Genomic DNA, 16,479 nt, shown 5'->3' with positions numbered 1-16,479 from the left:
AACACATCTTCCTTCTATACAGGAAATAGAAAACATTTCTCCAAGCCCATGCATCCCACAAATACATAGCAAGAGAAGGGACACCTGCAGGAAAATGTAAGATGCACAAGCATATAACACATTAAATGAAACAATTTAAAAAAAACAATGCATGTAACCTATACAATGTAAAGTTGGTAAATAGTAATGCAAACTGAAAAGTGACAAAAGCAAGAATAGCATTGATACTACTCCATAAATATGTTACGAAATAATAGAAAAAGTACATGTGATATAAATCAGAATGGAGGAAGTCTGTGCATTTAACCTAGACATATAATATAAATATAAGTAACTGAGGAAATAAATAAAGCACCACTTAACTCAATACTTCTCCTATACAAAACACACGATCACACACATCTTCTCATTGTCCACCATGCAAGAAAACAGATCACACAATCTACCACACTCCACCTCAACTACCAGACCCACAAACCACACGCATGCCAGCTGGCCGGGCTGACACTTAATGCACCAAGACTCAAGTATATATCAAATAAGTGCAGCAGAGAACATAAAGAGCTGACAAATGAAATGACAAACATCATAAACAGGGAAAACAGGTGACTTAAACAACACATGGTCATCCCACTTAGAACATTTTAAGCGAAAACAGGAGTTAAAACACCACACAGCACATTTCAAAATCCAACCTGCTGACTAAACTATGCAGAGTCATCCCAGGAGGGATCTCCTTTACAAAAAAACGGGTGACTTAAACTACTCACAGTCATCCCACACTACACATCTCACACACAACAGTCATCCTAACTGTAATACCTACCAAATGAGTGACTTAATCCACAAGCAGCCATCCCAAACACAACAGTTCAAAAAGAACCGGAGGACTTGAACCATGTGCAGTCATCCCACACAGGACATTTCAATATGACCTTAATGCCTTAACAATCACACCACACAAAGCCTCTCACACAACAACTTGGTTGAACATAATAAAGATGCCCCCTCGCAAGAATCACCCTGTCAGAGACCACTCACAGAAAAGAGATTTCTTTTCAGAATACCTCTACGCAAGGTCCCAAGGGAACTTCTCAACCACCTGAAAACACACAGTTCAGCATAACATGCAGTACGACATATTACATGTTCTCTTTTGTTGCTGAGCAGAACACCAGAGGCCCTTTGAACGGGTAGCCTAGAAACCAGTCCCATACATTGCCACAGCCACAGCTAAAGAAAGAGATAGATAGTCCCGGTTTTATCGCTCTGCCACTCGAATCGGCAACGAAAAGCCACAAAGTACAAAGCTGCGAAGAAAGATGTTCTTCCTTTCAACCAGAGCAGCTTCCAAAACAGCAAAACTGGTGTCTCTATCTTTTTTCTTTAAGTGCACATCGGTGCACATTATTGTAAACATGCAGCATGGTGCCAGCACCTAACATGGGAACTGAAAGAAAGATGTCAGTCTCCTAATAAAGAGAATGTCAAAAATAAAGCACCATCACGCTTTACCCAACTTTTCAATATCATTCAGGCGGAGCGGAAACCGATGTCCATGGAGCTGACCATGGGATTCAGAAGCGATCCTTCGATGACTTCCAGACTCCGATGACTTCTGTGCAACGAACAGGAGGAGACGAACAACAAGATGGCAGCACATAGGAAGAAAGCATCCCAGGTGGCTCCAGGCAGGTACGTTCTACATAACCTAAATGTTCCTCACCACTCCACGAGCTCCCGATGCCTTGGCTCGCGCTGGACAGAATGGATGGGCAGAAACAGTTGGAAGAAGGTGGGTGATCTAATTTAAAATATTTTAAACAAAAAAAACACAGGCAGAGAAGTTGATCCTTTCCACAAAAGTAAGGAACAGCTTCCACAGTAACATCAACACTCCCAGCTGAAAATTTCACCAGGGCGGTGGCCAACTTTCCCCTCCTTGTCAGTCTCCCCACACGAACCCCGAGAGTGACAGATAACTGCTGCGCCTTAGGTTTTCACAATTCCTCAGGGCTGACGATCAGTTGATTTTGTGCCGCGAACATATTCAGCACAGTGATCACAATGTCACAAATCCTTTGGGCTGACAACAAGTTTCTTTTATACCAAGGACACAGTTAGCACGGTGATCACAAACCGATAGTCCATATCCACACATGGAACTGACAACCCAATATCACTGGTAAAACTAAGGGACAAACACACAGCTGGCAAGTCCACACACCGCTGTTGTGGCAGGCCGATCGAAAGGTCACGGGTGGGACCTCAGGTTCACTCCAAAAGTTCAGGAAAACACAGCAGAATCTGGCATTCCCGGGCTGGGGCCAACCGGTCTTTTGTCACTGGCAAGTCTTAGGGCTCCCAGATTATGTGTTGCATTCCCTAGGCTTAATTTCAAGACAAAGTTCTTCCTTAGTTAATTACATTAGGCTTCAAATTCACGTAGATTATATTTCCATAGTTTTACTTCCATCCAGTTCACAAACGCAGGTTCCTCCTTGTAAATCGACGTCAATATGTTGTAATTAAAAAATGGAATCCAGTAGTCCAAGTGTAAAAAAAGGTTAGTTGCTTTATTAAGATGTTAAGATCAAAGCTGTAATGAAGAGCCACACCAGGAGCACCCTCCCTGTTGCTCAGCCCATCCTCCAACTGACTCTTCCCACCAAACATTCCACAGCATCATCACTCACCAACATTCCACACCACAGTCACCCTGGCTGAGCAGTAGATACAACAAAAAGGTCATTTTTTCTGATAACTATGTTTATGGCCTGCCCGCTGTGGTTTCAACTGTGGTCTTTTTTCATGTGGGCAGGGACATGCAACAATCTCACTGAGCCAACAAGTTCAAGACAATATACACAACATACCATTGATCTGGAAGAAGCTCTGGTACTAGACAAAATCTACTTCTCTTCCGTCTCAGCATTCCAGACTGAATTATGTACGACTTCACTGAATGAGTTCTGAGACTGGTGCAAGACAAAATGTTGGTAGCTGTTTCGACAAGAACATAGTTAGGCTATTCAAATTTTCAATTGTAATTTGGTGTTTGAATGTGCATAATGTCATTCTCTCATATTATGACCATTAGTTATGTAACCGGGGACACCACTCCTTTTTTCTGCTTCTTTCACAAACAATACATTTAGCATAATTTTGCAAAAAGCATTTTTTTTCCTTGTATCTAACAACTTTACTTCAAAACTCAATGCCTTTACTAATGATAATCTCATTCCCAACACAAATACTTCTTGGTTTTAAAACCGACTCACTTATAAAAATAAGAAACATACATTGCGGGCCAGATTTATCAATGCTCTGTGCCAGTCCAAAGTCACCAAAAGTGACGTAAATGTTGCAAAGTTTTGATGTGGGTGGGATTTTCTTTCCAATACATCACTTTTTTAGCTGACTAAAAATGAAAGAAAGTAGCACTGCGCACCACTTTGCGCTACTTTGCACGAAAAGGGTGTCCCGGAGGAAGCATGGGTATTCTCAGAAACTTGCTTTATGACATAAAGCCTTACCTACTAACATTTGTAGGCAGGGCATTGCACCTAAAAATTATGCTTCTCTGTGATGGCTGCCAATAAGAAGAAACTTTTGTTTCCGTCTAACCTTTCTAAAGTTCTATTCCTGCTGCGCTGTACACTGTGTTAAGGGAAAGTTTTAAACTAAGGGCCTGATTCAGATCTTGGCCGACTAGTTGCACAGGATATAATAGGATTTATATTTCAGCCGATGGGATATCCGTCACCATTGTGACAGAGTAACCTGTCTTCCAAGATCTAAACCAGGCCCTAAGTCTAAGCATAGTGTTTTGTACTTGTAGCATACCGTTCCAGTACAAAACCTATGGAGACTCACTCTTTTGCACTATGGTGCAAAGATGTTGTTGGTGCTAGACAGGCAGCAAGTACACCAGTTCTTGGGAAAACAGCAGTAGTGCCACATCTTTGTAGGTACAGTGCCATACTTCTCTCTTCCTTTCATGCAACGCAGCACAGCAACTTTGGTTGCTGCACTGCATGCGTGCATACAAAGTAACTTTGCCTACTATATATTTCCTCAAAACCGAACTGTCAGGTCATGTCACTTCAAATAATTGAGAAATCAGATTACCTACCTACAGATGGATGTGGATAATTTGTAGGAAAGGCAATTTTGGATTTGGCAGAAATCCTGACTGTGGAATTTAGATGTGGCCCGTTTACGTTCTTTAAAATTGTGGAGATCTTGCAGTGTGAGGTTCAGTCCCTGCACTAACATCTCAATCATTCTCTGAAAAGACGACAGACACCTTGACTCTTTGTGAAATGGTTTTGAAGACATTCCTGGTTGGTGGAGTTGGCTGAACCCTTAATTGATATATCATTTATGAATTTACTCAATGGGCCTGTCTTAAACATAAGTCAACTAGTTTGTGTTAATGGCCGAGAACCTACTGAATTGCATGTGAAATTAGTTTTTCTGGGCTTCTTTTATTAAAGACCTAATCTATCACCTACTCTTCCTGGTCTTTTTGTTGGGAATTGTAGCTCCAACCAGGAAGCTGGGTGCAGCAGGGTCCACAGATGAGTTGCAGTGACAGACAACTCTGTTGCTCCTTCCTCTCCTAATATACTTTCCTCCTAACAACATGAGAGATTAAAACTATAATGTAAAATGTTGATCATGGTGGCCACCTTTTTGATAAAGGGTCATTGTCCTCCTCAAAAAGAGTGTTGATTATTGCCCCAATCCCGAGTCCCATTTTCCTCTAAGATACAGTCTTCTGGAAATAGACAAACAGGATAAAATGTATATCTCCATCAAGAAAGCAATTACTTTATAAGACCAGAAACTGTTTGAGGCCTGATTTAAGGGTTGGCGGATGGGATACCCCATCACAGACATGGCCAGTTTCTAATTTTTTAAACAGCAGACTTGATATGTGTGACGCTTTGAGAATCCCATTCATATAACTCTGAATAAGGCCTGTTGTATTTTCCGTTTGTAAATGTTGCTTGAAGATTCAAGACCTTAGAGGACTATCACTGATGACACACCTACAGTCATGTTGATCATTCACTAGGCACCAATAACTTGCATTTGCCCTCTTCCATGACACAACATTTATGGAAATGCATGCAATTAGGGAGAAGTCTATATCATCCTGAGCAGAACTCTACCTGACTCCGAAATGGTAGGTCACTTCTATGCCGAAATAAATTAGATGTGTGAAGTGACCCAATTCTGTAACTTCTGAGCTTATTCAGTAATTAGATGCAAAGGAATTTTTGTGGACACTCTTCTCTCTATAACTTTTTGGCATGACACAACTCTTAATCTAAGGGACTCAGCACCTAGAGGCAACCATTGTGAGTTGTATTTGGCAAACATAAACTATACTCAAATAGAGGTGACCATTAAACTAGACATATAGTGATTGGTATCTTCTTCTTCTTGAACCCAGAGAGCTATCAAGGAGAGAAGGATGATCTAATTCCAAAAGAGAAGTTATGCCAGAAACCACAAATGTTCTAGAGAAGTTAAGCCTTGATGGGAACAAATGTCAGCAGCACGTGTATAAGTCAAGGCCAAATGTGTCTTTAGTGTGAGCCTTCCTCATTCCATTCTCTGCATAAGAAAAGCAAGCGAAAGCACTACTCCCAAAAAAGAGCAGAACCTTTACGTAAAGAATGCGCATCTGTTCACCAATCCTGCAAAGACCTTTGACAAGTAGCCACTTGCAGATTTGTGTGTGCCACAAGTGGAATCTCAACTCAATCCAGTATGTGAACACATCCAATATTATCAGGAATCATCAAATGAAGCATTCATTTTTACTTATAACCTGTTCCACTTAGTTCTTTTTCAACATCCCCAGATAAGAAGGCCCCTGTATAACCTTTGAGAAGGACAAAGTCAACTTTCGGCATGTTCCATTGAGGAAAGTGGCACCTCCTATCTTATGTTCATGAATAGTTTAAACTTCATTAAACTGTGCAGTATTGTGACAGCTCCTCAGTAAAAACATTGTCCCTTTTCAACTCTTGCAAAAAGAATGATTGATGGATAGAATGCAGAACAATGTCATACATTCACCCCAGTAAAGAGATCTGGGCCTAAATCCATCGTTTTGTTGCTCCCCATCCCATTCCAATTTGAACCCAGCCATGTGCAAATCAGTCTTGACCCTGCGCCCAATGGGAACCGTCCAGCTTGAACTGCCAGGCCAGGTCCTCCCTGGACTGGAAACAAGCATCATTGGACCCGTTTTGGGATTTAACCCCTCATCAGCCAGGAAAGCTTGACTCCAGTAGCATGGAGAGCATGGGACCCATGTCTGGGCATACCCATCCAACTCGGGCAACAAATGAAAAAAGAACGGTTGATGGACAGAATTCAAAACAATGTCATACATTCACAAAGTACAGAGATCTGAGCCTAAATCCATCATTTTTTTGCTCCCCATCCCATTCCAGTTTGAACCCAGCCATATGCAAATCAGTCTTGACCCTGCACCCAATGGGAACAGTCCCGCCCAAACTGCCAGGTCAAATCCTACCTGGACTGAAAACAAGCATCCTAGGACCGGTTTCGGGGTTTCACACCTCATCAGCCAAGATAGCTTGACTCCAGTCGCATGGAGAGCACGGGACCCACATCTGGGCATACCCGTCCCACTCTGGATGACAAATGCAAAAAGAATGATTGATGGACAGAGTGCAAAACTGGTCCTAGGACGCTTGTTTCTGGTCCAGGGATGACCGGTGTTGGCAGATCGGGTTGGACTGTTACCATGAGGCACAGGGTCAAGACTGATTTGTACATGGCCAGGTCTAAACTGGGGTGGCATGGTGAGCAAAAGAATGATGGATTTAACCCAGGTCTCTTGACTGGTGATGAATGTTATTATTTGCTCTGCATTCCATCCATCATTTGTATGTCTTTTGCTATTCAAATCTTAGCATAGGAAAGTAGTGTTTTTTAAATGTTCAGAGGTTGTACCATTATGTCACTTAAGCGTTTCTTTTCTGTTGTTTGTTGGCATTAACACCAATCACTAGATAAAAGCCTTGATGTCATGGGGAAAACATAGGACTCAATGAACGATACATTTTTGCAGTTGCAAACCCTGCAATTTGCAAATTCGCAGAGTTTACTACTGAAAAGGAGACTTTTCAAATGAACCAAACCCCATTTGTGAGTCGAAAAAGGCTTACCATCTTGCAAATGTGCTCTGCAACTCATTCCATTTTTAAATTTTTTTTTAAATTTATTTAGCTTTTATTTCAACAATCAGCCGAACAAAGAGCAAAATACATATCAGAGTCACAGAAAGAAGAAAAAAAATAGTCAAAGTAACAGAAAAAGAAACATCACATGATATATAATACTTCATAGAGAGCAAAGGCCATCCCATAAAATAAATAGATCATATTAAATCCATTTAGATATCGGATCCCATATTTTTTGTCCTCGTACCTTTTTTTTAGTCCCTTTAAGTTTGTACATTGCCATTTCTAATTGATATATAGAGAGCAATTTAAGTTGCCAGTGGTGAAAAACTGGGGGCTCGATATCAATCCACCGAGAAGTAATACAGAAAAGAAAAACTGACATGCAAATAAACAAAAAGGCTTCTACGGCTGTAGATCTAATTCCGATGTGATCCGTTTGAATGCCTAAAATGACTAATTCAGGAGTTACATTTACAACAATACCTAAACTATTATTTATAAATGATTCTATATCAGCAATAAAACGGGATAGTTGCATACATTTGAAAAACATGTGAATAGAATCAGCACCAATCTTATCACATTGGTTACATCTATCTCCATTACCTGTTTTCCATTTTGCTATTTTAATAGGGGAATAATAAAGGTCAAAGATTGACATGTAATGTTGACTTTGAAGTGAGCCATTAACCAAAATCTTGATTGATAATTCAATAGATCTTCCCATATCAACATTCTCGAGTTCGAATTTCCTTTGCCATTTGCTCTCTACTAGCAAAAGATCGTCTTCAATTTGATTAATAGTGGTAACATAAACTAAGCCTATTTTTTTTGCCTTCCTGCTAATTTCTAGAATAGAGTTTTTACTCATACAGCTATGATCTAGAAGGCCTTTAGACTCTAAAAATCTCCGTATCTCCAGGTATTTAAAAAGGTCATTTTTGAATAAACCATATCTAATTTGGAGATCAGAGAATGAGGCAAATTGAGTATCTTGGTATAAGTTTCTTAGTACGTAAATTCCAGAATTATACCATCTTTTAATAATTTGGTCATGGAAAATTGCTGGTAACATTTGATTGTTTAGAACAGGAGAATAATAATGAATTTCCTTTAGACATACTATTTTTTTCTTTATTTGCCGCCAAACGGCGAATGCCGCTATTACAATTTTAAATTTAGTTTTTTTATAACTGGGTTCTATGATTTTTACTAAACATTGAGTTACTTCTTCACCTAGCAATAATTCATAGACTGACAGAAATACTGATTCTTCAATGATGACATCCCTAAAAAGTAATATACCCATATGTCTTAAAAAGATAAGCCAATAATACAACCGGAAATTAGGGACTCCCCAACCGCCTTTTGTTCTTCGCAAGGTACACCATTTTAGGGCGCGCCTGGAACGGTGATAGCCCCAGAGGAACCTAGAGACCATTCTATCGATTTTGGTAAAATAAAATGAAGAGAATAGAAGAGGTATTGTTCGAAATAAATAAAAAAACTTTGGAAAGATTAGCATTTTAATAATATTGACACGGTCATATAAAGAGGGGTGTAAATGATTTAACCTTTCTACAACCTTATTCGAAGATTTTAAGACGGGCTCAACATTCAAACGTATAATGTCATCAATCCTAGAGGATATAGTTATCCCGAGATATTGGGCTTCTGGAACAAAAGCTATTTCATTAGGTCGCCCCCATTCAGAGTGGATCAATTGAGTTTTGGTTATATTTCATTTGTAGCCGGAAAGTGCTCCAAATTCTTCAGCTAAACAAAATATTTTTGGGAGTGCCCGTCTTATATCTGTGGTCGTAATAATGACATTGTCTGCATAGGCGAATACTTTGAAATGGTTCATACCGATTATTACAGGTGTAATGTCAGCTGCGGTAGATAATTTGCGGATATAAGGTTCTAGATATAGGGCAAACAATAGGGGGGAGCAAGGACAGCCTTGCCTTGTCCCCCTCGTTATCGAAAATCCTTCAGAATGAGAATCTGTTATCCTAATAACAGCTTTTGGATAAAAGTAAAGAGCTTTTACTGCGTTAATATATAAATGTGGAAATCCCATCCAGACTAGTACCGACCATAGAAACCCCCAGGTGACCCTGTCGAACACTTTTTCTGCGTACAAATGGGCCACCGCAACAGGAAATTTTCAAGCCTGTGCCCAATCCAACAGAGCTATTATTTTTTTAACATGATCAGTAGTGTCTCTTTTAAAGATGAAACCATGTTGTCTAATAGAAACAAGTGATGGCATTAATGTATTTAATATATTAGCTAAAATCATAGAGAAGATTTTACTGTCTGCCGTTATGAGAGAAATAGGTCTATATAAACCTAACTCTTCACTGTTTTTGCCTTTCTTTTTAAAGATGACTATTGTGGCAAGTGACCATGAGGCTGGTGGGTGGCCCGCAAAGGCAGACTGAAAGATCATAGTCAGTTCTGGCTTCAAGACTTTCATAAAGACACGATAAAATTCTAAAGGAACTTGATCCGGTCCCATTGCTTTACCGGCAGCTAAGCCGACAATAGCTGTTTCAATTTCTTCCCAAATAACTGGGACACTAAGTAGCTCTTTTTGCTCTATTGACAACTCAGTTTTATGAATCTCTTCAAAGTATTGTTTTATATCTAAATCTAATGGTTGATCGACTTGCTGATATAATGTTTTATAGAATTCATTAAATGCTACCAATATATCACCCTTAGAAGTTTTCACTTCTCCATTGTGATCAAGAATTTTAAAAATCTCATTGGTCATTGCGCACTGACGAAGTTTTTGGGCCAGAACTTTCCCGGTTTGTTCACTCAGCTCATAACTTTCTGTCCGATATTGAGAGAAGCGTAAAGCTACCTGATCAGCAATATGAGAATAAACTAGGCTACGTTTAATAGATAAATCAATTTGAGATTCTTCTATATTTTTATTAATTTTAATATTTTCAGCTAATCTTATTTCTGCTTTTAAAACCATATCACAGTCTCTTTTAAATTTATCACGATTAATTTTCTGTTGAAAATTCGAATACTTTAGCGTTTCTCCTCTTATAATAGATTTAAATGTATCCCAGACTATTGAGACTGATGCCGTCTCGTTATTAATCTGAAAAGATTCTTGGATGATATTAGTCATGAAAAGTATATAATCTTGTTGTGATAACAGGTTCCTCTGAAACGACCAAGTTGATTGCAGGCGTAACCCAACAAATGGCAGGTTGAGATTTAAAAAAACACGGTTATGATCTGATAACAGTTTAGGAAGAACTTGTATTTTTATTTTATCAGAGAAGAACTGGGATAGAAAAAAATAATCAAAGCGGACAAATTTCCTGTGTGGGGCAGAGAAAAAACTATAACCAGGAACCGCAGAATGTAAAATATGCCAGGCATCCAAAAGGCCGTTATCTATTACCAAGGACCTCAGGGCCTTAAACGTACGCTGGTTTGAGGCCTATATATATCTTTCATTTTTTCTAATATTAAAGCTAGCTTCCATATGAATATTTAAATCACCACTAAAGATAATAGGAATATTACATAATGCAAGCTCCTGATTTAAGGAATTAAACAGCTCAGAATCATCCAATTAGGGCCATAGACAGAATAAATCATAATCTTGTTCTGAGATACTAAAATTTCGGCCGATGCCCACCTACCCCACTTATTAGCTGATGTCTTAAGGGTAATACCTAAATTCCGCCTCATAAGTATAGCTACTCCTCGTTTAATTCCTGTCTGTTTAGAACAAATTAATAAATCTAGTCCCAGATTTTTTAAAAGGTCTCTTTTTCCCAAGAAACATGCGTTGCTTGAAGACAAAGAATATCAATTTGTAACAAATATATCATTTTGGCCAAAGTTCCTCTTTTTTTGCCATCATTAAGACCGTTAACATTAAAGGTGCAAATTCTAATTTCCCTACCCATCAGAGAAAATAAAGGTTAAACATCGGCGAATTATAACCACGGTCCAAACATTTCTTATTTCTGCTATATGTTAATTTATTCAATAAAAATCTCCTTGCTGTACTGTAATCAAAACCTTTGATAAGCCGATCTAGACTATCTAGAGAAAAAAAAACGTACCAAGAGAATACCATAATATACAAATTTTGCTCAGTTCCGGCTGCTGTTGATTTACACCCCCACCCCCACCCCCACACATCATCCCCCCCCTCCATACTTCCCCACCCACACCCCCAACCCACCTTATGAGGCTCTGCAACTCATTCCAAATCTCAATTCGGAGTGGGCATGAAAGAGACAGCCCCTCTTATTTGTGATTTGCAATGACAAGTGTCAATGATATGTGCCCACAATTACAGTTGCAAACCATTGATCAATACAGACACCTGAGGTGTGGTGGGGACATCTTTCACTTTGTGAACAATGTCGGCATGCCTTGATAGGAGTATGCTCCTCCTGACGTCTTCCAAATTGGGAAACGTTTTGTTAAGGCATAATGTGTCCTGGGCTGCGGTTGAACAATGGTTTACTTTGGGAATCCAAGTGTAGAGATGCAGGTCTGCTGCCCCTTGCAAGCTCTTAACCTGCATTCAACTCCAATCAAAGGGAAACTCAAATTGCGATTTTTTTTTATATGCATTTGGCAGAACATTTTGCCACCCTCTATGTATGAAGAATTTGTGATGTGGCCATTCTGTACACACATCGCCCGTTCACAAATCAATTGGAGTGCAATTTGAACATCCTGGTTAGGGAACAGGGAAATCATACACCACGCACCTGGGACTCTCGTTGTGTGTACTAATAGTATGCCTTTGTGTACAACTATCAATGGATAATCATGGCAGAAGTTGTGTGCATGAACCTATTGTGCACCATTAGACGTCATCTCTCCCACCAAAAGCAAGAAAATCCGTCTCACTGCATTAACTTTTTTTCTCAGAAAGCACTTGCAGTTTAAAAAAATCCCTGTGTTTCACTGAACAGGCACAAAATTACTCCTAGGCTCCCTGACACAAAACACATGATTAACAGGAAATATTTGCCTTAAAATCGCAGTCAATTCAATTCAATTCAAAAAGCTTTATTCGGGTCATTACAAATAACCATAAAAGCAAGTACATACATCATCATTATAAAATCCATTCATTACATACAGTTAATAAGGTAAAAGCGCAGTCAAGTATATAGATATGCAACTCACATTTCCACTGGACAAAACTGTCATTACTAGGCCAAAAAAAAGTGTTTGGAACTATGTGATTCTCAAATAGAGCCAAGAATGTGAATTGTAGCGAGGCACCAGTGTGTACACATTTTGTATGCAATTTGTTCATAAGTGCTTGGTGCGCAAAAACAATGAAATGCGCTCTAGGCTCAAAACCTATATATATTAATATTTCAATATTCAAGGAATCCTATTTTTAGCAAAATGGAGAGACATGAATGTGTTATCTGGGCCCTGTTTATACAGTTTCTTTTCAGGAGGAAATGCGCAGTGACATCAGGGTCACGTTGGAGGCCGCGTTGACGCACTTACCAATGAAGAGGTTCCACTCGGTATCCAGGTCAGCCTGATTGGCTAAGCAGCCCTTCATTACGTTCAGGCAGTAGTTGCTGCATGGTTTCACGGCGGGGAGGCCTCGGCAGTAGGGGCAGTACAGCATCTTCATTAGCGCGCGGATGCACCCTGGGGTTGGGCTGACCTGGGGGAGACGGAAACCAGAGAGGAAAGGAATCAATATTTTATCCTGTGAGACCGGATGGACTGCGGCAGTCCTCAGGCAGCTATGCAAAGGAGCCATCTCTCAGCAGTAACGCAACCCCTAATCACACTCTCCTGAGGGACTAATCGATTCGCGCCAATTATCTCAGTTCAGCGCATACGCCAGCCATTTCCGCCGCTGCTGCTATCAATGGCCCCTTCAGCGAGTCCATGTAATTGAGGCAGGCGGCGGCTCTTCACCACTGCCTGCCCACGAAATCAAATGTACCACTGAATCTTCCACCATGAAGAGACAGAATGAAGGGGGAAAAAAACACCACAGGCAGAGGTGTGCAACAACATTCAACAGTGCGCTCGAATTCAGCCTGTATCGGATTGTTGGCGCCCTTTTCTCTTCGTAAGTCATGAATAATTCAATCCCATCATGACTAAATTAAACTCTGGAGCGCGCCCTTGTCTATGTGCTCGTCAAATACCTCTCCCTAAAGACCAATCGGTGACTGGGTTGGGAACATTTCGTTTAAATACCCCAAATTGCTCCTTATTTGAGTAGAACAGTGCACACCCTTTTCTTTTTACCATTTAAAGACATTCCTATTGGATGCCGAGGACCAAAATATTAAAACCCTCCAAAACAGTATTGTTGGAAAGAGTACAACCTGCATTCGTTCAACTGTGGGAATTGGAATGAATAACAATATTTGTAGCGCAAACGGGGAATAAATAAAATGTATGCATTTGACTAATAATGCTTTGTTTTACAGTTCTATACCACGTGCTGTGAAAAGTATTGACTAAGTGAATGACCTGATACCATCAGCCCTTTCCCGTGTAGTCATAAATCTGTCTATTTTTTGAGTGCACCCTACTAGAGTTGAGAACTTGTATTGCATTAAAGAGGGAGTGCAGGAACGGATGAATAAATGAATAAGCAACTTAGTGCAGATTATAGTGAAAACTAAGGACCGTACCTGGATTTTGTTGGATAGGTTGCTATGTCATATGCCAGGGTGATATCACACCCAGAATATTACAAGTGGCATAGACTGCAACACAATTTTAATACAGTAGAGGGGAGGGTCACCAAATTTGTGACAGAGTATCTTTTCCGTCGAACTGTAACTGACGCCCCACTTCTTGCAGGAGCCTCATCAGTCATGAGGACAGAAAACAAGACAGGGCAATAGTGTTAGAGTGCTAATAAGCCATGTCGACTAGATCAGGGATTTAACGCTTTACATTTCATTAATATATGTGTAAGATGACTGAAAAGAGGAGACAGGGCCTGTGAAGTTCTATGACATGGGACCCATCTTCCCACTGTAATCAACACTCAAAAAGGGAATGAATGGACTAAAGCATCAGTACAAGGTGTTGTAACGAAAATCGTCAAAAGAGTGAGTTATTGATTTTACATCTATATTGTACACTAACTTGGGACTTTTTGAAATATTAACTTTGGCAAGGAAGATGGAAAATATTTACGGTCTTGTTTACAGAGAACTGACCTGAGACAGTCTTAAAACGGATTTAGACCAGGAAAGGTGGGCCTGATTTACAACATTTTTGTCCTTGTTTACAGCCGCGGCCCGTGCTGGTAAGAGGGATGGGGCCGGGTGGGTGCGGAGAAATTTCGACGGATGATGATGAGGAAAAATTAAATAGATAATTAATTTTTCCCTCGTCATCGTCCGTTGAAATCACCCACACCCCGCCCCACCGCTCTTACCTGCAAGGGCCACGGCTGCTGGTTTAAGAGAATGTTAAAGCCAGGTGTATTCAGTTAAAGGTCACTAATGGGTGTTTACAATGCTGATGTTATCCTTCAATTGAGGGTCACTTAAAGTTGTCACCCAGGGAATCATGTGCCTCAAATCAGATTACCCCAATTTCCCATTCGAAGTTTTAAAGACATTAAAATGCTGATCCCACTTGAACTTTAATTGAAATGCACTGGACTGATGGGATACTTTGGATGATCACCGTTATAAAATGTACTTTTTTTACAAATTGAATGTAAGATCCTGGTCAGATTTCATTTGGAAGATTATAAAAACATGTTTACGTTCCTCTATAGGAGAGCCTGCTCAGCATTTACGTTCCTCTTTAGGTTCACATGCTCAGCATTTAACACTTTGTTTTAATTCTTTAAAAATTCCCACTGTAAGCCTCCAAAACATCCTCTCCATCTTTTATATTTCAATAAATGTAAACTGCTGATCACACAAGTGTTTTACAGCCATTTTTAATCGAAAAGGTAAACGTCTCCTCTCAATCTCAAATGGACTCACTATCCTTACCACCACAATTTTCCCAGGCTTCTCATAGCCATCTGCCTACACATGGGTCATTATATTAAAAGGTTTGCTGCCCACATTTCCCAGATCTTTGTATGTAATTACCACTTTATTCCACCATTTCGGCCATTATTTTACTGTCCTATTTTGTAGTGTCCTACAACAAAGACTTTTCAGTACATTCATTCAGGTGTGCCACAGTCGCCCCTTCGCTCACCTTGAAGTGAACTGACAGGATTTGCTGAATGCCAGAGTGCAAGAACAGTTCTTGGAACCCCCGCATGACCATGACATTTGTCTCCTCAGGAGGCTTGCTTGAACCATAAGAGAGTTTGAAAAATGACCACCTTACGGTGCCTGCAGAGCTCTTTCTGATTGATAAGTTGAAACATTTTCAGCCAGCACCACAGGGATCATTTAAAGCCATTTCCACTGGAGTTTTGTCCAGAGAAACAAATAGAGAGCACTTTGACTAGATTGCCATACTCAAGGAAGGTCACAAATTGTAAATTCGGGAAATAAATATTCTTTGTTGACCGTTAAACTGTTGCCACTGGGCTCTAAAGCAAAAATTTGAAAAAACATCCACATGCTGTTTCTAAAATATTGCATCCTAAACTGTAGATTTTGGTTAAGGCAACTGTGTCTTTAAATGCCTTAATTTTCAGTTAACAAATATTACAGGCTAAAATCTCACTGCATTTTATAACACCAAACAGCAAAAGTAATACTGCACATCGCACCAGACTGTCAAGCCGGTGACCCTTGTCTGAAGCAGAGACACCACTCTGGCTCTCAAGGCCACCAGACGTCAGGCCTTGTTCCAGAAGCACTCTGTCATTCTGTGGAAGGGGAACAAGGGTGACTGAGAGACAGTAGAAAAAAATGAGGACTATTGAATGTCTTTACCTCAGCTACTGATTTATTTGTCACTGCTTTTTACATGGAACTCCTTGGCAGGATATAGTAGTTTATTTTTATTGAGAAAAATATTAGGCACTAAGGAAAGTGCTGGCTTAGTCCTTAGCATTCCTTCAGTTATATTGCATAACTGTAAATCGTCCAACATTTTTTTAGGGTGGGGCATAGGAATACTTTTCCTTGAACATTTAATCTTCAAAATTACACAGTACAAATTCATTTTCAAAATTGCACAGCATAGACTTGGTGATTATGATCAGATAGATGCATGTTGCAAACTGGCCAAACGTCTAATTGGTTGACACTCACAGATG

At 39.9% G+C, this 16,479-nt stretch overlaps 1 protein-coding gene across 2 annotated transcripts in view; it reads right to left on the bottom strand.

Annotated features, from left to right (window-relative positions):
• Positions 1–16,479, bottom strand: part of GPC6 (glypican 6) — a 2,597,257-nt gene that overhangs the window by 1,116,232 nt on the left and 1,464,546 nt on the right. For both annotated transcript variants that reach the window (XM_078657599.1, XM_078657600.1), the window contains exon 3: positions 12,762–12,927. In XM_078657599.1, the coding sequence (XP_078513725.1) occupies positions 12,762–12,927 (166 nt within the window). The remainder of the gene's footprint in view (positions 1–12,761; positions 12,928–16,479) is intronic.

This window comes from Lissotriton helveticus, chromosome 8, assembly GCF_964261635.1.
Source record: "Lissotriton helveticus chromosome 8, aLisHel1.1, whole genome shotgun sequence".
Lineage (NCBI taxonomy): Eukaryota > Metazoa > Chordata > Amphibia > Caudata > Salamandridae > Lissotriton > Lissotriton helveticus.
Note: the sequence above shows the minus strand (reverse complement) of the source record. Positions and strands in the feature narration are given on the sequence as shown.